At 48.2% G+C, this 23893-nt stretch overlaps 3 protein-coding genes across 3 annotated transcripts; 2 read left to right on the plus strand and 1 right to left on the minus strand.

The window, feature by feature from the left end:
• Positions 1 to 302: 302 nt before the first annotated feature.
• EMWEY_00012360 (metacaspase 1 precursor, putative) lies at positions 303 to 5969 on the plus strand (the record flags this gene model as incomplete). Its single annotated transcript, XM_013479112.1, has 9 exons — positions 303 to 554; positions 1155 to 1867; positions 2125 to 2468; positions 2650 to 2849; positions 3171 to 3338; positions 4089 to 4264; positions 5021 to 5156; positions 5496 to 5584; positions 5792 to 5969. 9 exons carry the CDS (start codon positions 303 to 305, stop codon positions 5967 to 5969), a joined length of 2256 nt encoding a protein of 751 aa, XP_013334566.1.
• An 857-nt stretch (positions 5970 to 6826) lies between these two features.
• On the minus strand, positions 6827 to 14452 carry EMWEY_00012370 (hypothetical protein, conserved; the record flags this gene model as incomplete). Its single annotated transcript, XM_013479113.1, has 5 exons — positions 6827 to 7189; positions 7341 to 7400; positions 7609 to 12547; positions 12762 to 13843; positions 14048 to 14452. The coding sequence occupies 5 exons, from the start codon at positions 14450 to 14452 to the stop codon at positions 6827 to 6829; spliced, it is 6849 nt and encodes a 2282-aa protein (XP_013334567.1).
• Positions 14453 to 17531: 3079 nt separating this feature from the next.
• EMWEY_00012380 (peroxisomal multifunctional enzyme type 2, putative) lies at positions 17532 to 22120 on the plus strand (the record flags this gene model as incomplete). Its single annotated transcript, XM_013479114.1, has 10 exons — positions 17532 to 17571; positions 17899 to 18009; positions 18833 to 19044; positions 19366 to 19485; positions 19666 to 19771; positions 19910 to 20025; positions 20209 to 20379; positions 20555 to 20834; positions 21081 to 21502; positions 21824 to 22120. 10 exons carry the CDS (start codon positions 17532 to 17534, stop codon positions 22118 to 22120), a joined length of 1875 nt encoding a protein of 624 aa, XP_013334568.1.
• Positions 22121 to 23893: the final 1773 nt, after the last annotated feature.

Here is a 23893-nt window from a genome sequence, read left to right on the forward strand (position 1 = left end):
GAGATGCTTTCCTCTGCACTTATATTCCCCTCTTAATTAGAAATGATCAATTTGCTGTCTAAACCACAGCTGAATGAGCCCGTCTGCATGTGTACAGCCGACTCAGAAACACCTGCAGCAAGTAGATTTGTGTGTAGTAGGGAAGGTTCCGGTGTGTTTACACCTAATTAGCAGGCGACAGCACATGCGCTTATAATGCCATCAGCATACATCCAAGAACTCCGCCAGTTTTCGGACGACCCAAGGACTTTGGGTTTTGGCCTTCGGGTGTAGGGCGTATGCCATAGGATTTAGCTGGGGAGATGGATGGCCCTCTGCGGCTGCGGCTGGATATCGTTGGAATTTGGGGTGTGTCAGCAGCGCAGACGCTGTACGTGAAGTTCCTCTGGAGGGGGGATAAGCAGAAAAGTCCTCCGCTGCGCCCGTCCCCGCACCTGCAACCGCAGCAGCACCACCAACCGCAGGCGGAGTTCCTGTTGCCCTATGATGCTGCTACTGATGGCAGTCGGCTTGTGCTGCGCCTGTGGAGAAGCAGCTTGTTGAAGAAGAAAGAAGTCACGCAAATAGAAATAACCTTACCGACGACAGAACAGCAGGTCGCCAAGCCCTCGCCGCAGCCTTCACAAACGAATTCATGCACTATCAGTTTCAGTAATTGAATAGCTGCATTATTACACCTATTTAAACACCTCCTCATATGTTCACGCACTTTGGTATATGCTCAGAAACAGTATGCATGTATAAAGACGGATACCATAGGAGTTCCCACTGCATATTATGAATATACTATACATAGGTTCCCGTTTATGTGTGGCATGCATGGACCCATCTGCATTTACTTATATTTAAATATGTGTATATTTATGTATGCGTGTACATGTTTGTATACGTGCGGCGCCCGCATGTATAAATCGGGGCGGAGAGGCGGAGAGTGTTCTGATTGCTCGTTTCCTCTGCTACGATATTGGCCTCAGGCATATTTGCGCCAAATCATTTAATGCATTCATGTGCCACATCTGCCATTGCAGTAGCAGCTGCCCCTGCTGCAGCAGGTGCTGCAGCAACTACTGCAGCACCGGCTGCTGTGGCGACTCCACCAGGGACACAGCTTGTTGATTCGTCTTTTGGTCTGTGTTTTGTTTGTTCTTCTGCAGAACCCTCAAGAACTAACGGTCCCTTTACAAGCACTCGGTGCTGCTGCTTCGCTGCAGCTGCGACTGCAGCTGCGCCGCTTCGATGTGGCAGCACACCAGCAGCAGCTGCAGCAGCAGCTGCAGCAACAACAGCAGATTCAGTGGCAACGGCAGGAACAGCAGAGACATGAGCAACAACTAGCGCTCCAAGACATGCAGCAGCAGCAGCATGGTGGGTACCCCTTCGTGACGCAACACATGCAGCAGCAAATGGTGCAGCAGCAGCACCCACAACCGTACTGCCCTCAGCAGCACCCACAACCGTACTGTCCTCAGCAGCAGCAGCAGCCCTACTATCCCCAACAACAGCAGCACTGCGCGTACCTACCGCCTCAGCCTGTAATGCAGCAACACCAGCCCTATTACATGCAGCAGCAACAGCCGTACTACGCGCCGCCGCAGCAGCAACCCCAGTACGTGCAGCAACAGTCCACATATGTACCACCTTCGCAGTATCAGCAGCAGCAACAGCCGCAGCAGCCACAGCAGCCGCGCGGAACAGACCATCAATTGCCACAGCTATTATTGCACGAGCAGTACTATGTTGAAGGGCAGCAGCAGCAGGTCTCCAGTAGCAGCAACAACAACAATTGGAATGCAGCTTCACAGGTGGAGGCAGATGTGGCGTACATCCGTTCGGTTCTGTCGAGTGCTACGGAGGAACAGATAAAGGAGTGAGGAGGCGACAAAGTAGACAACTGCTTGAACAATTAAACAATAAGACAATTAACTGGTTGTGCAGTGAAATGCTTAAACTACGAGGAGGAAGCGGACAAAGCGAAAACAGCAAAAACCAGCAGCTGGCAGATAATTAAACTAGCAAATAACTAGCAAGAGAAATAACACCAAACACCCGTTTGCCACACCATTTTGCCGCACATGCCCGCTGTTGCTGTTGCTGTTGCTGCTTCTGGCGTTTCTATTGCTGCAGCGCCTTAACTCAGAGCAATGGAGACCGAGAGAAGGCTGTAGATTTGCTGCTGCGGCAGGCAGTTGATGCGGCTGCAGCAAGTCACCCGCTGGAAGTGCAGCAACAGCAACAGGAGGCTGCGTCAGGGGCAGCAGCAGCAGCAGCAGCATCCCCTGCTGCTGCTGCGCCTCCTTATACAGCTGCCATTCCGCCGCCTCAGCTGCATGCGTTCCCATATCCTCAAGGAGAGCCCATGGGCCCTCTGCCTCCACAGCAGCAACAGCACCATCAGCAGCAAGAGCACCAGCAGGCACTGCTGCCAGCTTCTGCCTTGCACCAGCCTTCGTACTTTCCCCCCCATCCGGGTACGGGCAAAAATCCCCGAAGCTGTCCCAGTTGTGCTTCTGCAGCTGTGATGCTGTGCATCCGCATTTAATTTGGTAGTGTCATGTGGGCTTGCCATCGAGTGGAGGATGATGGTTTAGTTGCTTTTTTCCTATGTGCGCTCTTGTATCTGCTGGCTTTGCTGCTGCTGCTGGATTACAGGCCGACGAAAAGCGTTGCTGATCGGCATTAATTATTTTGGAACGGAGGCGGAGCTGAGGGGATGTGTAAATGATGCAAAGCGCATGCAACAGCTGCTGCGGGGCCTGTACGGCTTCGGAAGCGGCCCTACAGAGATGGTGTTGATGACTGATGAAGCGACAGACCCCCTCTACAGACCGACAAAACAAAACATGCTCGCTGTTAGCTGCTGCTCCTACTGATTCAGCCGTTGCTGTTGTTGTTGGGGTGATTTGTGGTTTGGGCTATGCTGGTGGTGCAGCTGCTGTTGTTTTTGCTGATGCCGCTATTGCTGCTTGCTGCGCTGCACCTGCTGTTCCAGTTGTTGCTGATGCTGGAAATGCATCGGCTTTATTGTGCATAAGCAGCAGCAGCAGAACGATATGCTGCTGTTGCTGCTGCTTTGCGGATAACAGTTGTTCAGTTCCTAATGCTGCGGCACCTACTGTTGCGGCACCTACTACGGGTGCTGCTGTTGCTTTTGTTGCTGCTGCTGCCCGCAGGCGATGCAGTGGCTAACGGCTGGGTGTCAGCCTGGAGACAGTTTATTTTTCCATTTTTCCGGCCATGGATCCCAGCAGGCAGATTCCACAGGTCTAGAAGCAGATGGCTTCGATGAAACGATTTTGCCTCTGGATTTTCGGCATGCAGGAGAAATCGTTGATGATGAGGTGATAAGATTTTCTCGTGTTCGAGTTCAATATATAAACAATATATATATTGTCGCCCGCTTATTATTCCAAAGTTTGCTTTTATGAGTTTTTAGACAGAACATCTACGCATAGATACATGCGTTCCCCTCTCGTTTCCTGTAGACACGATATCTATATAGAAATTCCTCTTCAGATAAATTCCCCTGACGGTCTTTATTTGATCGTTATATATTTAGAATTACTGACCTTCCGGACTCAATACTGTGTGGTAACCCTCTAATAGGTCTTGTTTTATTTCTCTTCTCTCCGCTTCTTCAGTTATCTGCCTTCTTTTGGGTAGCCCATGGTCTTTGTTTCTAGGCATTTTTTTTGGGGTCCATTTTAGCATGTTATCTGATAAGTCCTATCTTTTAAGCATCTTGGAGCTGCCTTATATCTGTTGCGCTTCTGTTTAGTGCTCCTCTGCTCTTTGATTCTTGTCTTTCATCTGATACTGATTATCATTATCTGCTGATCATGTTTTGACGGAAATCTTACGATGGTATTCCCCTTTTGATCATGTTGTTTCTCTACTGAATGTGCCAAAGAAAAGCGAGTTCCTAGCCTGCACAGTTAACGTTCGTGTTGGCTAGCAGTTTATTGACAATGAGCTCTTGTTGTGACCCTCTTTACAAACAGCCTCTCACGGGGTCTCTAGCTGTCTTATGACGTTTCTATCACGTGTTGAGAATGTGTTTAGATGGCTTTCGGCGTTTTGTGTTTACGCAGCTGCATGCGCTGCTCGTACAGCCGCTACCTTCTGCCTGCCGTCTGACTGCTGTCATCGACGCGTGCCACTCGGGCTCTTGCTTGGATTTGCCTTTTATTTGGCGTCAGCAAAGCTGCTGCTGGGAAGAAGAAACAAACCCATTCTACGTACTCGGGGACGCCCAACTCTTTAGCAGGTACGCACCCGATACTTGGCTTATGATCCTAATCACAATGATCCTGATGAGGTTGCAGTGATTGTGGCGAGGACTGATGGTTGGTTGAGGTTGCAGATGATGAACGGATGAAGTATATGATGGTGATTATGATGAGTGATGATTGGTGGCCGTCAAAGTTGACGGCTTCATGATGATGAGGTGGTGATGATAATGTTGGTAATTCAATCATGCCGCTGCTGATGATGATGAAGATAGTTGAGGATTGAGGATGTTTGGTGATTATTTCTGCTGCTGACGATGATGGTAATGCTGCGTCTGTTCATCATGATACTGTTAAGCTGTTTGTAATTTGGTTAGTTTGTTCCTTTCTTGGCAAAGCTGCTTTCTCTCTACGTCCTCTCTCCGTCTTGTTTTGCCTCTATCCCCGTTTACTCCCTTTCGCCTTGTTTGTGTCCTTTCTTGTTTGTTGCCTGTGTTCACGAACCCATCCATTGCCTGTGTTCACGAACCCATCGTCTGTTTGTTAGACTTTTGGCCCATTGGCCTGTGCTGCGTAGCCTGGCCACTTGTCTGTGCTGCGTAGCCAAGGGCGTTTCTGTTGGTTGCTGTTGTATTTCTATGCTGGTGTTTCTTAAGGGCTGAGCATTTGCGACAGTTTGTTCTCGTTTGCTCAAGTCGCTTCGTGTGCGTCTGCTTTTTTCCCCCACATACGACTGTTGCGTGAGGACGGATTTGTTGTCCGACGTCTCTTGTCTGTTTGTGTTCTGTCTGCAGCTGCACCGACAGCCAGACTGCAGCAGACCTTCGCGGTGATGGGCTGCACACAGCAGCAGGAGGCGCCATGACTACTGCCTTCGTCTCTGTGCTAACACAGATGCCTTTCTCTCACTCGTACCCGTCTCTCATGGAGGTATGCTAGGGTTGTTTCGGGCTAGCAGATTCGGGTTTAGGCCCTAGGGTTTTGTTGGATTCAGGGTTTAGGGGCTTTGGGTCGCGGCATACGGTTTAGGTTTAAAGTTTTAAGGTCGTTGTTGGGGGTTTGAAGGTGTTGGAACTAAATGCAGTGCTCTCGTTCATGCATTGTCTGGCTGGAGAGGAAACCAAGCAAAAGCAGACTACTAGCAGCAGTTTTCAAACAAGGACTGTTTCCGTTGCTACTGCTCTTGCGGCTACTCTTGTTGCTGCTTTCATAGGGGTCTTACTGAGTTGTGCACATTTTGCCTGGCTGCTGCTGCTGCTGCTATTTCAGGCTCTGACAGCGAGTATGAAGCAAAGGGGTCTCTCACAGCGGCCTCAGCTGTCTTCGTCTCAGCGATTTGAATTCAACAGACCCTTCAGGTGGGAAATCTTGCTGCTGCAACTGCTGCTCCCATTCCTGTTGCTGCTGCTGCTGTTGATGCTGTGCAAATTGAACGTTACAGGTGCTGGTGTTGCTTTTGCCTGTGTGGTGCGGCTGCTGTCTTGTGCATTGCTGCTGCCCGCACTGCTTTTGCTGGTGTTGGGGAGCTTCTGCTGCTGCTGTTTGTTGTTGCTGCTGCTGCTCAGTCTGACGACCCCAATTCCAAACAGCAACAAGTACTTGGGCAGGCGGGTGCGGAAGGTGCGGAGGCCTGAAGCCAGCAGGCAGTCCGGTGCTGCTGCTGCTGCTGCTGGCGGAGTGCTGGCAGCTACAGGGGGCATAGCAGCGGGGCTACTGCTAGCTGAGCTGCTGGACCGCAAATGAGCAGCACAAAGGCAACAGCAGGCACTCGGAGCAGCAGCAGTAGGGATCGCTAGCGCTGATGTTTAGACCCTGCAGCTCATTGCCATCGGCGTCTGGCTTCAGAAAATTTTATTTGTTCGTTCGAAACTGCAAACGCCAACAAAATAATAGACCTCCACTCGTTATGCTGGTGCAACTGTCGGTCTTGCTGATAATGCAGCAGCTGCCGCTGCCACTCCCCACAGTCGCGTGCTTTGCTGCTGCACCAAAAGAGGAACGCGAGCAGCCAGGGGGTGGACCAGCTGCCAGCTAGAGTATTAGCTAGCAAGCGAGCCAAGCGGTCACTCAGCGTCAGGTAGCTAGGTACTACGCTACTAGGGTGACTAGCTAACCAACTTGTTGTCACGCGAGCTAACGGGATGCCTGCTTCTTCAGGTTCCGCCGTGCCTAACTGGATAGCCAACTGCTAAAGTTGATTGCTAGTTTGCCCAGATAGGCCAGCTTGCTAGAATCCCGCCACTGAAAAACAACTATTCGGCGAGCTAGATGTACACTGCTCTAGCTCCAATCGTCGAACAGCTGCTGGGAAACACCAGGGCGCAGGCTGGAGTCCATTCGGGCTGCTGCTACTTGTACTGCTGGTGCTGCAGCAGACTCGCGCAGGCTGGTGCATGGATACAACGGGACGGCAGTACCAGAACAGTGTAGCACGAGCAGCAGCATCAAAGCTCAATCGTAGTAAGGTAGAAGCATTGGCTCTCAATAAAAATATCTCACGGAAGGAGTTCTTTGTTGCTAGCAGACAGCATAGGCAAGACCAGCACTTAGCAACGCTGTACACTTCTCTGGGGCTGCTGCTGTAGCTGCTGTACATGCTGCTACTGCAGCGTGCGTTGGCACAGTGTGCTGCCTCCTTCGTGGTCTGCTGCGACGCCAAGGGCTCGCAGCTTCAGCAAAATGCGGCGCTGCATTGCAGCAAAAGGCGTACTGTCCGTGCTGCACCCGCGAGCGCCAGATGAAGGTGTTCCTGCTGTTTCTGCTGCTGTTGCTGCCGCCACTCCTCGCAGGCACTGGTGAAGGCCCGCATGGATAGCGGAAAGGACGGCCTTCTGCTGCCCTTGTGCTACAGCTAGACCGTTCGTTGCTGTTTCTGCTTCTGCTGCTACTGGTGCCGAAGGCAGCAGCAGCAGCAGCGACTGGCGGTGCTTGAGAAGAGAGTGAACGAAGCCAGGCAAATGACACTGCGAAAACCAACGCATGCGGTGAAACAGAATATCACACAGTGAAGGTGCTGCTAATTTTTTTGTGGTGCGTCTGGTGTGGCGCTGCTGCTATGATGCTGCTGCTGTGCTGTTTCTGTTGCTGCTGGTGTTGCTTGGGGTGTATACTCACTTGGTGCCGAGAGACGGCCTGGTCGATGTCTAGAAGGAATGTGAAAAAGAGCAGTAGCATCTGCAGCAGCACCACCAACGACAAAACCAAAAGGAAACATGTTGCCACTAAGTATTTACGACAAGACATACTCCCGCGTTGTTTGCAAGAGCAGCAGAAAAAGCAGCAATAAGAGAGGCAACAGCAGTAGCGATAGCAGCAATAAAAGAGCCAGCAGCAGCAGCAATAGCAGCAAGACCAGAAGCAACAGCCGCAAGGAATCCCTTACAAGTCTCTCCGGAATACCCCGTACCCCCAGCTGCTGCAGCCAGAGCTCTGATATCTCGCCCGCCTGTTGTTGTTGTTGCTGCTGCTTTTGACGCCTCCTGTTCCTGCGATTTTTCCTTGTGCGTGCGTTAGGCTGTTGCTGCTGCTGCTGCTCGGTGGCCTGTTGCCGCCAGTGATGCTGCTGCTGCTGTTGAGGAAGCAGGAAACCAACGATCGTCCTAAGGTCAGCAAGATTCCAGACGTTCTCCAGTTGCACTGTAGAGCTCTGAGGCTGCGGCTGCTGTTGCTGCTGTTTTCCTCCAAGATGCTGCTTCAGCGCGTGCTGCTCGAGCATCATGAGCTGTTGCTGCTCATATAAGGAGCGACTGTGCAATTTGCTGCTTCTGGGCTGCAGTCGCAAGACTGGGCTGCCCTCCACCTGCTGCTGCTGCTGCTGCTGCTGCTGCACCGTCACCTGCTCCTGTTGCTGCTGCTCGCATCGTGTCGACACCGCCTCTTTGTCTGGGGTCTCTGAAGCAGTGTTATTTGCTCCTGCACCGGACAAAGTGGACAGCCTACGCTCCATCTCCTGCACTTCCCCCAACCCGAGCCGTGCAGCAGCAGCAGAAGCAGCCTTGGAAGTTAGAGGTGGCGGAGAGCCTCGATTAAAGACCTTTGGCTTTGTTGCTGGAAAGACACCTCGTTCTGCAGCAGCAGCAAAAAGAGCAGCTGCGGCTTGTTGCCCTCTCGTGCGTCTCCAGTCCGAGGGGGAGCTGTTGGCGGCAGCAGCAGCAGCAGCTGCTGCTGCAGCTGCTGCCGCCGATGAGGCAGCCGAGACCCGTTTGATTGCTGCGTCTATGAAGTTGCTCCAAGGAGGCGAAGCACATACGCTATTGAGTAGCAGGCTCAATGGCTGCACCTCCTGTTGTTCCTTCTGCTGTTGCTGCTGCTGCATTTGACGCTGCTGCTGTTGCTGCTGAGAAAACCGAAATGGATGCGGTTTGTCTGCAGCAACTGCAGAATCCTTCAACAGCGCATGTTGCACCTTGTGCACGCCGCAGGCTTCGCCGTGCTGTTGCTGCTGCCCTCCGTGCTGCTGATTCTGGCCAGGTGACTGCTCTGTTTGCTCTCTGTTTACTGTTTGTTGTGGCAGCTGCGCAGCACCAGCATGGTGTTGGTCCTGGTGATGCTGCAGTCCCATATGGTCGGTATGCAGCTGTGATGATTGGGAATACATTTTATGCTGCTGCTGCTGCTGCTGCACTTGTTGCAGCGGCGGCCCATCCTTCCTAACTTGCTGCTGCTGCGGCTCCTGTTGCAGCACCGAATGCTGGAGTGACTGCTTCTGCTGCTTGGTCAGCCCTTCAGTTGAGCTGGGTGTCCGTGAAGCAGACGAAAAGTTTGTTTCAGCCTTAAGCTGCTGCACCGCCTCTTGCTGCTGCTGCTGCTGTTGCTGCTGCTGCTGAGCTTTCTGCTGCTGCTCCTCCTCCTGCTTGTGCCCCTCCTGTTGCTCCAAACCCTGCTGTGGCACAGGCTGCTGCTGCTGCCACGAGCTGCCTGCAGCACCTGCAAACGGACTTGTACCTCCAATGGCATCGTCGGTGCTGTTGCTGCTGCCGCTGCAGCTACTGCTGAAGCTGCTGCTGCAGCTGTCCCCTTGGCTGTTGCTGCTAGTGCTGCTCTTGCTACACAAGCCCAAGCATGCAGGCTGCTTCAGGAGCTGCTCGTCCCGTTGCTGCTTCTCTGCATGCCCTTCGCTCCCTAACGCCTGCTGCAGCATCACTGCCCTGTGCTGATAAATCTGCTGCAGCTGTTGCTCAATTCCACAGGGTGGCACTTGATACTGTTGTTGTTGCTGCTGCTGTTCGCGTTGCTGCTGTTGAATCTGCAAGGCTGCCGCTGCATCTGAAGGCTGGGAAGTTCCCCATGAGATTACGAAGCTGTTGTCGTCCGTTTCAACTGCTGTTGCAGCATTGTTATGCTCACATAACATAGAAGCAGATGCCGCTAAGCCTGTGCTGGCATGCGTAGCTCCACAACGAAGCTGCTGCTGCGCGTGCTGCAGCAGCCCGGCGGCAGCTCCCATAAACCCATCGTGCAAGTGGTCTTGCTGTTGTTGTTGCTGGTCATCTGCCGCAGATGGTAGCTCGACGTCAAGGTCTACATTGGAAGGCGGCAGTTGGCTGCTGCTATTGTTGCTGCTGGTCCATAAAGGCAACAACTGCAGCAGCCCCCTCCCTGCACCTCCCTTACCTCGCTTCTCAGAGAGACCGCGACTACTGCTGCTGCTGCTGCTGCTGCCTGCTGTACTGCTGCCTGCTGTGTTGCTGCTGATGCTGCCTGCTGTGTTGCTGCTGATACTACCCGATTCACTAGGTGTTCTGGACAGAGCAGCTGCAACAACAGCAGACATGGGCGCAGCAGCGACCAGTGCCGATGCAGGCTGCAGGCCACAAGTGGAAGGCCCTGTTGCAGCAGTATCACCACCAGATTCTGCTGCTGCTGCTGCGTCTACCATGTCCCTAGCTGAAGGGCCATCGCCCCATTCAGGTAGGGGCAAGATTATAGCGTTGCTGCTGCCGCTGCTGTTGCTGCTGCGGCTGCTGGTGTGTGTGCTGCACGAACTGCCTCCCACTGTAGTTGTTGCTGATGATCCTGGTTTTGTTGCTGCCGCCCTAAGACGAGCAATTTCACTTGTATTAGAAGAAGCAGCTGCAGCCGAAGCGGGGAGGCACAAGTCCCTACGTAACCACTGCAGGTGTTGCTGCGGCTGCTGCGAGTGCTGCTTCAATTCCTGTTGCTGCAGCAACTTGAGCATTCCCCCTGAGCCCCTGTCAACTTCTGTTGTACAAAATGCCGTGAAGGCTATACCCTGTTTGCTGCTGCTGCCGGTGCTGCTGCTACAGCTTCTGCTGCTACAGCTGCTGCTGCTATTGTTGGTGTTGCTGTCACCGTCCGATGCCTCTTCTTCCGATGAAAAGAAAAACGCATGCAGCCCCGACTCAAGAGCTTGCTGTTCTCTGTTGCGATTCTGCAGCAGCAACTGTTGCTGCTGCTGCTGTATTCGCTGCAGCTGCTGCTGCTCCTGATGAGCTTTGCGTTTCCTCTCTTCTTCTATCGCTTGCTGCTGCAGCCGCTGTTGCTCCCCCTGTAAACGCTGCAGCAGTTGCTGCTGCTGCTCCGTAAAGCGCTGTAGCGACTGTAGCTGTTGCTCCCGCCAGTCACCTCCGCCTGCCGACTGCGCCAGCACCAGCTGCTGCAGCTGCTGCAGCTGTTGCTGTTGCTGCTGCAGCAGCGCATGCAGCTGTCCCTGTTGTTGCTGCAACGGTTCAAATCCCGCGCCCGGAACTTGCCGTTGTTGCTGCTGCTGCCTGGTTTCCCGCTGGTCACCTCCAGCAGTATTTGCCACTACTAGCCTATCTCCGCAACAAGAAGCGCCACAAATATCATTTTCTTCCAGCGCCTGCCCTGCAACAGCAGCTGCTTCCGCTCCCGCAGCAGCAGCTGCTGCTCCTGCAGCAGCTGCCGCTCTTCTGAATGCACTTGCTGCATCCGCCGCCGCATCTCCCACTGCCTGTAAATCGCCTGCCGCTGCTGCTGCTGTAGCTCGAGCTGCTGCTACTGCTCTAGCTGCTGCTTTTTCTCGAATTGCTGCTGCAGCTTCAACAGCTGCAATGCTTACAGCTGCTGTCGGAACTCCTACCGCTGCCCTTCCGCTGGGCGCCGCTGCTGTTACGGATACGGCTGGCCCTCCGTCCTCCAGTGCATTTTCGATGTCTGACCAGGAGAAATCGCTACTGTCAGCTGAATCAGCAGTAGCACGTGCAGCAGCAGGTGCTGCATCAGGTGTCCTGCGTCTCGTCGCAAGTGGTTCTGCTGCAGCAGCAGCTGCTGCTGCTGCCGCCCTTGCTGCATGCGATGCTCCATAAGCAGCGCCCGCCGCTGCAGCCTTCGCGTTCGCGCGTGCAGCAGCAGCAGCAGCAGCAGTGGCTGCAGCTGCAAGGGTCGCGCTGCTAACTGCGGCAGGAACGTCGGCTGCTGCAGCAGCAGCAGCAAGGGCGACAGCATTGCCACCACCATTCTGCGTACTACTCGCGTATTGCTGCAGTTGACGCTGTTCTTCTTCTTCTTCTAGCCTGTACTGCAGCTGCTGTTGCCGCTGTTCTTCCTGTATGCGCAAAAGAATCTCGTGCTGCCGTCTAGCCAGCTCCTCCTGCTCTCGTTGCCGTCGTTGCTGTTCCTGTTGCTGCGGTTGCTGCTGCTGCTGCGGCCGTCGCCTCCCAGAGAACATGCTGCTGAAGAGAGTAGCAGCATGCGTCGGCTCGGTGCAAAAGACCGCTGGACTGCGTTGGCACTCTAAGCTGCACGCATCGCTGCCAGGCGGATGCAGCGGTTGCTGCAGCCCAGCAGCAGCAACGAGCGATTGTTGCAGTAGTTGCAACAACAACAGCAGCGGCGGTGTTGGCGTTTGTCCGCTATACTTAGCAGCTTTGCTGCTGGTTTTGCTATTGTTGCTGGTGCTGCTGTCTGTGGCCCAGTCTGGCAGGGGCACAAGCTCCTCGAGATTGCGTATCGATCCGTCGCTATTGCTGCTGCTGCTGCTGTTACTATTGCTGCTGCTGTTTCTGCTGTTGTAGGTGGGAATGGGCATTTTGGAGAGCAACCTAACGGCAACCGCGCTGCGGTTACCGCTGCAGCAGCAGCAGCTTCGATTGGAGCTATTGCTGCTGCAAACGCCAATCCAGATACCCTCAAGTGTTACTGCAGCAACGTCACTACTGCTATCGCCAGCGGTGCTATTAGTGTTGCTGTTGGTGCCCCCGCTGATGTTGTTGCTGCTCCCGTTGTCGTTGCTGATGCTCCCGTTGTTTCTCCTGCTGTTATTGCTGTTGCTGCCGCTGGAGACGGCTGATCCGAAGAAGACACCGCATCCAGAAGCAACCACCAGAGGCCCTGGCGCGCTGCACCAGCAGGAACAGCAACAGCAACGAGAAAATATACGACACAGCAACAACGGCAACTGCAGCAACAGCACCTGCGACAGCAGCAGGCATGTCACTAAATGTTGGCACAGTAGCACAAGCATCACGGGCAGCAGCAGCAAATTGATCAGCCTGTAAACAGCAGCAGCAACAACAGCAGCAGCAAGGCCACTCAGTTACATTTATAGCTTACATCTGTCCATTGGACATATCCCCCAAAACAACTGACGTAGAAGAGCTGCAGCAGCAACAAGGACAGCTGCTCGCGCTGCTGTTGCTGCGGCTGTTGATGCCGCCAGTTTGCTGCTGATGCTTAACCTGGACGGCCCAACCCTTGGGGCGGTCGTTATCCCACAAACCGCAACGAAGCAGCAAACATGTACCTGCACGCTGCTGCAGTTGCTTCTGTTGTTGCAGCACCTGCACGTCCATCCCCAAGCCGCTGCGCAGACCTGCAGACCACTGGCCACCAAATGCATGCATAAGCATTTTCTGCTGCCCCTGGTGATGTGGCCGCTGCTGCTGCCTTAGCTGCGTCACAGTGTCCCCGCTGCTGCAGCTTAGAGCCGCAGGGCACCCAAGGTCAGCAGCAGCAGCTGAAGCTGCTGCTGCTGTTGCTGCTACTGTTTGGGTCATCGCAGAAACACCCGCAGCCACGCAGTTACCGCAGCACACGGTGCTGCTGCTGCTGCTGCTGCTGCTGCTGCTGCGCTTGCTTCTCCTGCAGAGAGCACTGGCTCTCAATGAACCATCGGCATCTCCATCATTGCTGCTGCTACCTCTGCTGCTACCGCTGCTGCTGCTGCTTAAACTAATACTGCTGCTATCACTGTCGCTGAGTCTAATGTCTGTACTGTCACTCCAAGTTGAATCCGTACTGCTGTTGTTGCTGTTGCCGGTGCTACGAGCGAACCGGTTGAAGCAATAGAATCCGCAACCATCTCTAAGGAGCAGCCCCTGTTGCTGATGCCGCTGCACTTGCCGCTGCTGTTGCTCACCTGAGTCCACAGACGGCACAGCTCGAGCAGCAGCAGCCAGCGCAGCAGCAGCAGCAACTGTAGCAGGACCCGCTGCTACTGTTGCAGGCGCCGCAGCAAGCTGCTGCAGTTCCTCGGACTCCCAACTCGGCGACTCCGCAACTGGAGCAGGAACCCAGCTCCTCCTGTTTCTGATGCTGTTGCTGCTGTTGCTGATGGTGCGTTTAGCCCGACCACATTGTGGAGGCAACAGCAATAAACAGCCTCCAGTGTACAGCCCGCCAGTCTCCAACTTTATCTGCAGCGCAAGTATACAACAACATCAACAGCAGGACCATCAATAGCAGCAGCATGGATCATCAACAGCAGTAGAATCGGGACCAGCAGAAACAATACAGACGATAGAACAAAACCGGACGGCAGCATCCAGCAAGCAGCAGTAACTTTCGGAGCACCTTGGACAGGCAGCAAAAGCAACAGCGAACATTTACTACAACCATACGTGGGAATGGCATCGAAGCAACTCGAAGTCTTGCGCTCCACCGATTTTGCTGTTGCTGCTGCTGCTGCTGATGCTGCTGGTCCCGCATATAGCAGACTCCAGGATAGCAGCACGAGAAGTAAGGCTCCCCTTCAGACACGCGCCTGTGCCGCTGCCGTTGCTGCTGCTCCTCCTGCTGCCGCTGCTGCTCCTGCTGCTGCTGCTGCTACTTCCGCTGCTTCGGCTGCTGCTTCGGCTGCTTCCATTGCTGCGTCGGCTGCCCTTGTTGCTGCGTCGGCTGCCCTGGTTGCTGCCTCGGCTGCTCCTGCTGCTGCTTCGGCTGCTCCTGCTGCTGCTGCGCTTCATGCTGGCGTCGCGCTGGCATGTATTGCTTGCGGGCACCTGCTTAACATGGCAAGGAGCCATTCTGGCTGCGCTGCAGAAAGCAGCGGCAGCAATAACAACAGCAGGAACGAGTCCAGCAGCGGCAGCAGGAAAAGACGCTTTTGGACCGAGGCTTCAGCCTTCTTTTCCTGTTGAGTGCTGTTTATATTGCTGGCCCCACAGCATTTCTGCTGCTGCTGCTTCTTGGTACGGACGGCCAGAGCAACCACAATAGCAGCAGCAGCAGCGGCAGTGACGGATGCCAGCAGTCTACAATGGTAAGGAGATACAGGCCAACAACCGTGGCTTCTGCCGCTACTTTAGTTGGTACTGTTGTGTAAAATGCTGTTTCCGCTGCTCTTTCTGCGGCTGCTGTTTTTCGCGGCTGCAATAGCGAACTGCGCCGCTTCGGCTGCAACCGGTGTTGTTGTTGCTGTAGCTGCTGTTGCTGTTCCTGCTGTGGTTGCATGCCTAGTGCTTTTTGCTAATGCTGTAACATCTACTGCTGCTGCTGCTCCTGCTGCTGCTGCTTTACAGCGCGTCTGCCGGCAGGTTCTGTTGACCCGTGCGGTGGGAGTTGCTCGCCGCTCCAACAGAGTTGGCTTGAGTTGTGTTTTTTTCGCATTTAACCTCCAAGCATTTCGTCTTTGAGTTTATCCAAATGAAAATTTGGAGCTCTTTTGCTGCAGCTTTCCGCTGAGGCGCCACTGCCTGCCAGATCACCCTGGTGGCCCCTCGGGCCCTTAAAGGACGCCTGAGCAACACGTAGCGAGAAAAGAAATGGTTTTCGCAGTTGATAAATGTTTACAAAGTGTATAATAGGTCTTTATTCCCATTTTTGTTCAGGTTTATTGCTGCAGATTTCGGTACGGATGGTATGCAGAGGTCGCGCAGAGCCTTGAGCTTGGCTTGCACCTCTAAGGCGGGGAGACGCTGGTTTTCGCTCGTTCTTCTTGGGTCACTTCTGCTGTTTATTCTGCTGACAAGAATTTTGCGCCTTTTATCGCGTCTTCCTCATGTACCTCTTGCTCTGCCTCCCTTTTTCTCTGCTGCTGCCGCCATCAGACGTGCAAGACAGCCGACGCAATCTCAGAAAGCAACCGCATTGTGTCGGGCTTGAGGCTGTACATGTTGGCTGTTTTAACTTTAGCTTATTCGTTGTGTGGTCTACCAGCAAACCCTGCAAATGGCAATTTATTCAGCCGCTGTCCTGCGGGGAAATCGACGACGCCGGTGTCCAGTACAGAAGTTAATGAATTATGCAAGGAGCTTCGCAGCAAAGCACGCAGCAGCTGAAGTTCACACCAAACAACTAAACTGCGTTTTTTTTACACACTCAGGCACAGCTGTTTGGCAGCTGGAAGCTGTGGGTGATGTTTGTGCCAGCTGTAACAACAACCCGCAGGACGAGCATAGATTGTTCACACACGGGTATAGATGTATACAGGGCCAGCACTTATTCGGAGAGTAGGAGCAAATATTATTTTTACTGTTGTCACTTCAGCTATTGCTCCTCTTTCTTGGACAATTGGCATATTTGTGTTGTCTTCGGAGTATTTTCACCGTTTCCTCTCCTTTTTCTCACTACTTCCATATTCATTTGCTCTCTCTATTACAAGTGGATACCAAAACCCTCAGAGATTTGCGCTTAAGGCCAACGTTGAGCGCATTCATGGTGCTCGTTTAGCTTGATGTGGCTCAGGGGTACGGGCATTTCTACTTGCGCAGAAGCTGGCTACTTAGGGCACGACAAGCAGCCAACTATAGTCAGTCCTTCCGAGCTGCATGCGCTACACTGTAGATAACTGCTGAAACCGTTTGCTTGTGTCAAGGTTGCTTACTGAGGCCAAAGAAGGTTGCATGTGCCAACGTCTGACACATTTGGAGCATCAGACTGATTCTCCCAATATACGGATTATGTAGATTACCCCTGCGGAAATGCAACCCCACCCGCCCTGAGCTGCTGCCTTTCGCATGACGCTTGCATCTGCTCAGGAGTTTATGGAGGAGCAGAAAATACAGGCATGAAGATACAGCAAACAATTTTCGGCCGCTACTCTAACACGTGCAAGCCGCTTTCAATGGATATGTACGCTGTGAGACGAAAACCGCAAGTGTACAGCGCAGAGTAGAGGAAGTTGACCAACATATAAACTTCTGTGTGCGGTCGTCACGCGTGTAGTGGAGCCTTATATTCTTATCTACTCACTCCCCGGGAATTACTTCGCCTCGGTCGCCTACAGTTCTCCCTGAACCCACTACAGTCCCGGAGCAGCTGAAAAAAGCACCTTCCTTTGATATCTGCCTCCCCTATGAGGGCTTTTTCTTGAAGGGGGTGATGTTCATCGCGGCAGCCTGCCCCCTCTCAGACCGACCCTGGTGGCGCTGTCCCCAGGGGGTCTGAAAACCATAGAGCAGCTCATTTGTGTGGGGGCATTTCCCCCCTAAACTTTCTGCTTCTCCTGCAGCTCACGACGGTCTCCTGCATGGATCGAGCGCTCTCTCTATGGCGTTGTATAAGCGTCTCCAAGTGTCACTTTTGGCTACTGTACAGGGCACAGTAAACACTGCCATAAAAGCGAAATCCACTCAAAGACAGCCGTTGTTTAAAATCGTACAAAAGTCAATGCATAGAACATCGGGCTATCGCTTAAAAAGAGTTTCGCCAATCAACGGGCTACCTATCGACTATCTGGTTGGACGCATCTGCCTTATATTAAGATTTTATTAGTGATGAAGCTTATCAAGCGAAATTAACATGTGAAAAAGGTTTTTAATGCTATTTCTTCTTTCGAAAGTATCAGGTACACGAGACGCTGCTGCGTTAGCTGCGGACCAACGGCGTCATCAGCCGGCGAACAGTTTGCACACGTTGTGTGCTCGTCGCTGTTCTTCTTCTTACCTGTTTATAATGTTTGCAGTTGTTTGTTTAGTTTAAAATGACCCAATTTGATTTATAACACAGGGATCCCGCCTCCTGGGATTGAGCAGCGGCCGAAATACAAAGCCTGTTCCGAGCACTCTCCGGCGGGCCCCCCCGACTGGCTGGGGTACTCTGGGTTGCTGGCTTCAGCCTCTTTTCACCACTTGCTGTCTTCTATTTGAATAAATAAAAGACGATATGGAAAGGCAATTTGACGGCCAGGTGGCCGTCATTACAGGTGAGAATACAATAAAAGTGACCAAAGGCGCCTCCCTACAACCCTCTCAGCCTCGGACTTGTGCCTGCTTGTTCGTTTTACTAGGAGAACTGTCATCTACATGTTTCCAGTTCAGGGTTTTGATGTTTTACAGACAGCTGCATGCAGATAAAGGCATTTTGTTCTCCTTGGGACCTTATTTAGCGTGGTTCTCCGTGCGGCTGATGGAGTTAGTCCTACACAGGCGGGCCACTGCTGTTGGTTCCAGCAGCGAAAAGAATTGATAGTCGCAGCACGGAAGTATGGAAAGACACCAAAAACATGCGGTTATATACTATGTATCTTCAGGGGCGGGAGGGGGCCTTGGCCGCGCGTACGCAATCGCTTTCTCTAAAAGAGGGGCCAAAGTTGTCGTCAATGACTTGGGGGTCGCTCTTGCTGGAGATGCCCAAGGAGAAGGTGAGGCACTCGTATTTCATCTCCTTACCTCCATTTTTGTGGAAACCTTCGGCGGAGAGGCAGATATGTTTTGGTGTGTCGTGATTTTTTTTTTAACGTATGCATGCAATCTGTAGGACAGTGCGATATCGCTGAGAATACGATCTGGTAACAGAATTGGTGTGGGGGGTTAGGGTCCCGCAGTTGCTTTCTCGCAGTACCATGGTTATGGTCAATTTTTGGAGCGTAGGAGGTAGTGGAGGCTTCGGCTGTATGGACAGTTCCAGAAAAGGAATCTGTTGGCACGATTTGAGCATTTATGTTTCATCCGCATTCATCGTTTTACACATTTGTCTGACAGCCTCGACTTCCGATCAGCTTCCTAGGACTCATTCCTCATTGTATATTTGAAGACTGCAGAGTGCCTCTTCCACAGTTTTGCTCAGATGGTGTCTTGAAGCCATTTTCTTCACCATTTTGGTATCGTTTACCATTTGCTTGTTTGGCCCTTCTGTAACCTCTTGTTATGTGACCTAATGGCGTCAAACTAGTAAAAATTCCCAAGATGACGACCAAAGTCTAAAACTTTCCCTCTTCTTCCATTTGCATTTGCTGCTTTTTTCGGTTCCTTCAATCAACCATCTGTGCCTCTCCTCTCATCGACATAGGCTGCATTTCTTGTCGGCTTTCCCAGACATTCTGTTGAGCTTTGAACTCGATCTTTCTTCATAGCATTCTTCATCTATTACAACTCTATACATTTCCTATTCTTGAATATTTAATCCTTATCACCGCCAAAGTCCGTATTATACATCAAATTGACTCATGTTGCTGCTGCATGCAGGCATCCGTGCTGCCGATGCGGTGGTTAACGAGATAAGGAAGGCAGGAGGCGTAGCAATTGCAAATTACGACGATGTATTGAATGGATCGAAGATAATTGAGGCGGCTATTAGAGCATTTGGCCGAATTGACATTTTAGTCAACAACGCCGGCATCCTCAGAGATTCATCTTTTGCTAAGATGACCGAACAAGATTGGGATCGCGTTATGCAGGTATGCATGTCTATTGTTTATTTAACAAGGAAAATAGAGAAGTTAGAACAGAAATAATTAATGACCATCAATTCATTCATTGCCTTCAATTGCAACACAACGAGCTGAACTATTTAATACCAATAAACACTAATAGGAGGAACACAGCAACATATTTCCTTACGCGCTGTCCATTTATTTAGTCCAAAGTTTGTTGGACTAGCCAGCTATCAGGAACAATACGTATTTAGTCATGTTAGGGTAAAAGAAGTCACAATTTGCATCTCTTTTTCCTGTCCTAACCATGGATGTTACTAAATGGATTCTTCCTGATACTTATAGGTACACGTTAAAGGCGCATTTGCATGCACAAAAGCCGCATGGCCTCACATGCTTAGACAGAAGTACGGCCGCATTATTAATACTGCGAGTGCATCGGGTTTATACGGAAACTTTGGGCAGGTGAGCTATTGGTGTTGTTTTCTTTGTTTATTTTAGGGTTTTTTTTTGTTCTTAGTTGTCGTATAAGACGATAGGATATCTCTTCTTTGTTGTGCATAATATAAGGATAGAATGTGTTGCTATATGAATATATTGCTGATCTCCATTTCAAGGATTTTCTTTGCTGATTTTTGCATGCAGACGAACTACAGCACGGCGAAGATGGCGTTGGTCGGGATGAGTAAAACTTTGGCAGCAGAAGGAGTGAAATATAATATCCATGTTAACTGCATTGCCCCCCTTGCAGGTAACTTATCTTGTGTGTGTGTGCGTACTGGTTTATTCATTAATGTGATAGGGTTTAATGAAGGGTAGGCTAGTAAGGGGAAGATGTTATATCACCATAAACTGCATTCTGCATGCATGCATGCGTATATGCATGCAGGCACACGAATGACTGCTGGTGTTTTGCCCCCTCAAGTTCGCGAGGCATTAAAGCCGGAGTGTGTTGCTCCTGTTGTTCTTTATCTGTGTTCAAAGGAATGCAAAGAAACAGGACAAGTAAATAAAAATAATATGTGACAAGACGGGGCTTGAATTGAAGCAGCAGCAACGCATGCAGCATGCATTTTCAAGTGTAGATTGTTTCTCTTGCTGGTGTCAAGAACAGATGAAGTAGAGGAATAATTAAAGAAAATTATACTTTTTGTTTCTTTTTTATTGCTTCGTCTATTATTGCTGCAGGTCTTCGAAGTAGGAGCTGGCTGGGTAGCGGCAGTCCGTTGGCAGCGTAGCCCAGGAAAAGTATTTCCTTCTTCTTATACTCTTGAGGATTTAACAAGAGATTGGCAACAAGTTATGAACTTCGGGACGAATGTTTCCTATCCAACATCTCTACAGGATTCTCTCGTCATGGTGGGTTCCTTGGTACATGATAAGGAAGGAAGGGAAGACAGAAGGGGATTCTTTATTTAATTAACTTTATTTGTTTATTAGATATTCTTATTTAGAGGAAATATACTGCAAAAAGTTGCTTGTCTTGTGGTCTTTTTCTTATTGACCTTTTTCTGTGTTTGTATGTTACGTCCAGGCGTCACAACAAATGTCCGCAGGAACAAACCAGCAGCAGCATAAACAGCAACAACAGGACCATCATGATCATCAGCAGGAAGAGGAGGAGAAGAAAAAAGATAATTTATCATTAAATTCTTTAAAAATATTTAGAATAATTTCTGCTTTCTTAGATCGTGCAAAAGAAGAAAAAAATAAATTAAAAGAAAACGTGAATAGTTCATTTCATTTCGAGGTTTCCCCCAAACAAGGACAACCTGTTAGCATTAAATGGACAATTGATCTTCGTGCTGATGGAGGTAAGGATTCTATCCTCTATTTATTTATTTATTTATTTATTTATTTATTTATTATTAATTATTATTATTGTTAATTATTTATCTATTTGTTGCTGTTGGATTAACATGATGATGATTAAGTACCGCAGGATTATATATATGTAACATGTTGTGTTGTAGAGTTTCTTGTCTATTTATTTATATTATTTATTTATTTATTTATTGTTATTCTTATTTTTCTTGTGTTGTGTTGTTTGTTTTCTATAGAAGGACGAGCTATGGAGGGTCTACATGGTACAGCAGATGCTACATTTATCATGGCGGATGAAGTATTTACCTCTATTTGTTTAGGTAAATTAAATCCTCAAGTTGCATTTTTACAAGGAAAGATGAAACTTCGTGGTAATATGGGGAAAGCAACAAAATTTACTCCTGATCTTTTTCCTCCAATTACTGATGATTATCTTTCCCTTTCTCCAACAGAAGCAGTTAATAAGTTTATTAAAGAATTAAAACTACCTAGTGGTGAATCTACAGGGAAAGAAGAAGAAGGAAAAGGACAAGAAAAAGAAGAAGAAAAACCACCACATATTCTTAGTAAAGCTGCATCGAAACTACAGAGTGCTAGACTCTTCCCCTTCCTTATAGATCATCTAAAGTCACCTGCAGGCGCACAGCTGGTTAAGCAGGTTAGTATAATAATTAAATAAATAAATAAATAAATAATAATAATTAATAATAGTAATAATAGTAATAATAATAATCAACACTTATTTGTGTATTTCTGTTTGTGGGGCTGCATGCACGCGCATGCACATGCATACTCTATATTGTGTGCATAATGCATGCATGCATGCATGAATGTGTGTGTGTACAAACTACCTTTTGTGTGTGAATCCTTTATATATATATAATAAGTTTGTATAATAATATAATAACAACGCATTAAACAACAAATAAACATAAAATTATTAATTTTTATTTATTTTTTTTTTTTTTTTCTTTTGCAGGTTGGTTGTGTGTACCGAGTAGATTTATTACCAAGCAAGAAAGGAGAAGAAGATATTCCTTGTACATTTTATATAAATTTAAAAGAAATGCCACCAACAGTACGTGAGACATCTAATGCATGCAAGGATAAATATGATTGTTGTTTTACTCTTAATGATGATATTTTCTATAAACTTGCAACAGGAAAAATAAATCCGCAAATGGCATTTCTTCAAGGAAAGATGAAGATAAAGGGTAGTACTAAGGCAGCTATGAAGTTTACTAGGGATATGTTCCCTAAAATATCTAAATTATAAATAAATTAATTAATAAATAAAGGAAAAGGGAGAAAAAGAAGAAAAAATAAACCCGCAAATGGTATTTCTTCAAGGAAACATGAATATAAAGGGGAGAGTACTAAGACAGCCATTAAGTTTACTAGGGATATGTTCCCTAAAATAACTAAATTATAAATAAATTAATTAGTAAATAAATATAAATACGTATATATAAAATAAATAAATAATAGTAATAATAATAGTACCTCCTCCTTTGTTTTTGTCTATTATTATTTGTATCTATACCTGTATTTATTTGTATAGTAATTATTATTATACAATAAACAATGATAAAAATAATTAATTATAAATAATTAATTATTTATATTTCCCTAAGAAAGGGGAGAAAAAGTTTGCATGCGTTTGTTCTTTTCCTACTTTTTCTCTGGATTACCGCCATCTTCTTGCAGTTATATATCCGTATACAATATTACTATATTATTTATTACTATTTATTATTTATTATTATTTATTATTATTTATTATTTATTATTATTTATTACCTCTAATAGGTTGTAGAGGTTACTGCATATGCCGATTATTTCCCCGGCAAATGTTGCAAAACAAAAGAAAACTGATTTTTTCTGATTATGTTTGTGTATATACTCTTCTTAGTACAATAATATACTAATTAGCATCTTTTTTTGTAGATAATTAATTAGCTAATTAGTAAATATACACCTTATTAGTTATTTAATGATGTATTATTGTTTTTTCTCTTGCTACCTATACATAAGCAAACCTCTATCTATACTATGCGCATATTTATCTAGGAAAAAGAACAATTTGTTCCTTTTTTCCCCCCTTTTTCCCTTTATTTACTTAGAAGATAATAGTTTATTGTTTATTGCATCCAAAAGAAGGAAAATAATTGAGAGGAATAAACAATAAATAAATAATGCGTCTTATTGGCTAATTAATAATAATAAGCCTTATTGTTGTATATTCCCCTCCCTTTACCTCTCTCTATTTACTAGAGATACGACCTCATATTTAATTAAACTGTTTATGTTTATTAATTAATTAAATTAATTAATTAAATTAATTAATTAAATTAATAAATTAATTAATTAATTAATTAATATTAACAAAAGATGTTTACTCCTCCTTCTGCTTCAACATCCCCTTCTTGCAGTACCGCTGGTTACGCAGGAACTTGGGGCACATCTATACACACACACAAAAAAAAAAAGAAGAAAAAGATATTTATTTATTTATATTTATTTATCTATTTATCTACATTTATATTTATATACTTATATATACATATATTTATTTTACATATCGTATTATTTGTATAAAGAAATAAAAGACTAACGAAATACATATACTATACGCATGCATATACATATATATACATATATATGTTGTATATGCATACGTTACACGTAAATTATGTATATGAATATGAATATGTACAGATAACGTAAATATATATATGCGCATGCATGCATGATAACGATAACGTTATATATGCGCATGCATGCAGCCATGTAGATAAATCAACACGTAAGTACAAATAGGCACACATATAGTATATATACAATATATACATGCCTCTATATACTTGTATTTATATATTAATATTTATATATTTATATATTTATATTTATATATTTATATTTATATATTTATATTTATATATTTATATAATGATGGACAACGTCAGCCTGACGTGCAAAAGCTGATTTCCCCATGAATAATCGGGACCGTACAAGTACGGTGGCGCTTTTTTATCATCATGTTGTCGTT

This window comes from Eimeria maxima, genomic scaffold, assembly GCF_000499605.1.
Source record: "Eimeria maxima Weybridge genomic scaffold, Emw_scaff90, whole genome shotgun sequence".
In the NCBI taxonomy this organism is placed as follows: Eukaryota; Apicomplexa; class Conoidasida; order Eucoccidiorida; family Eimeriidae; genus Eimeria; species Eimeria maxima.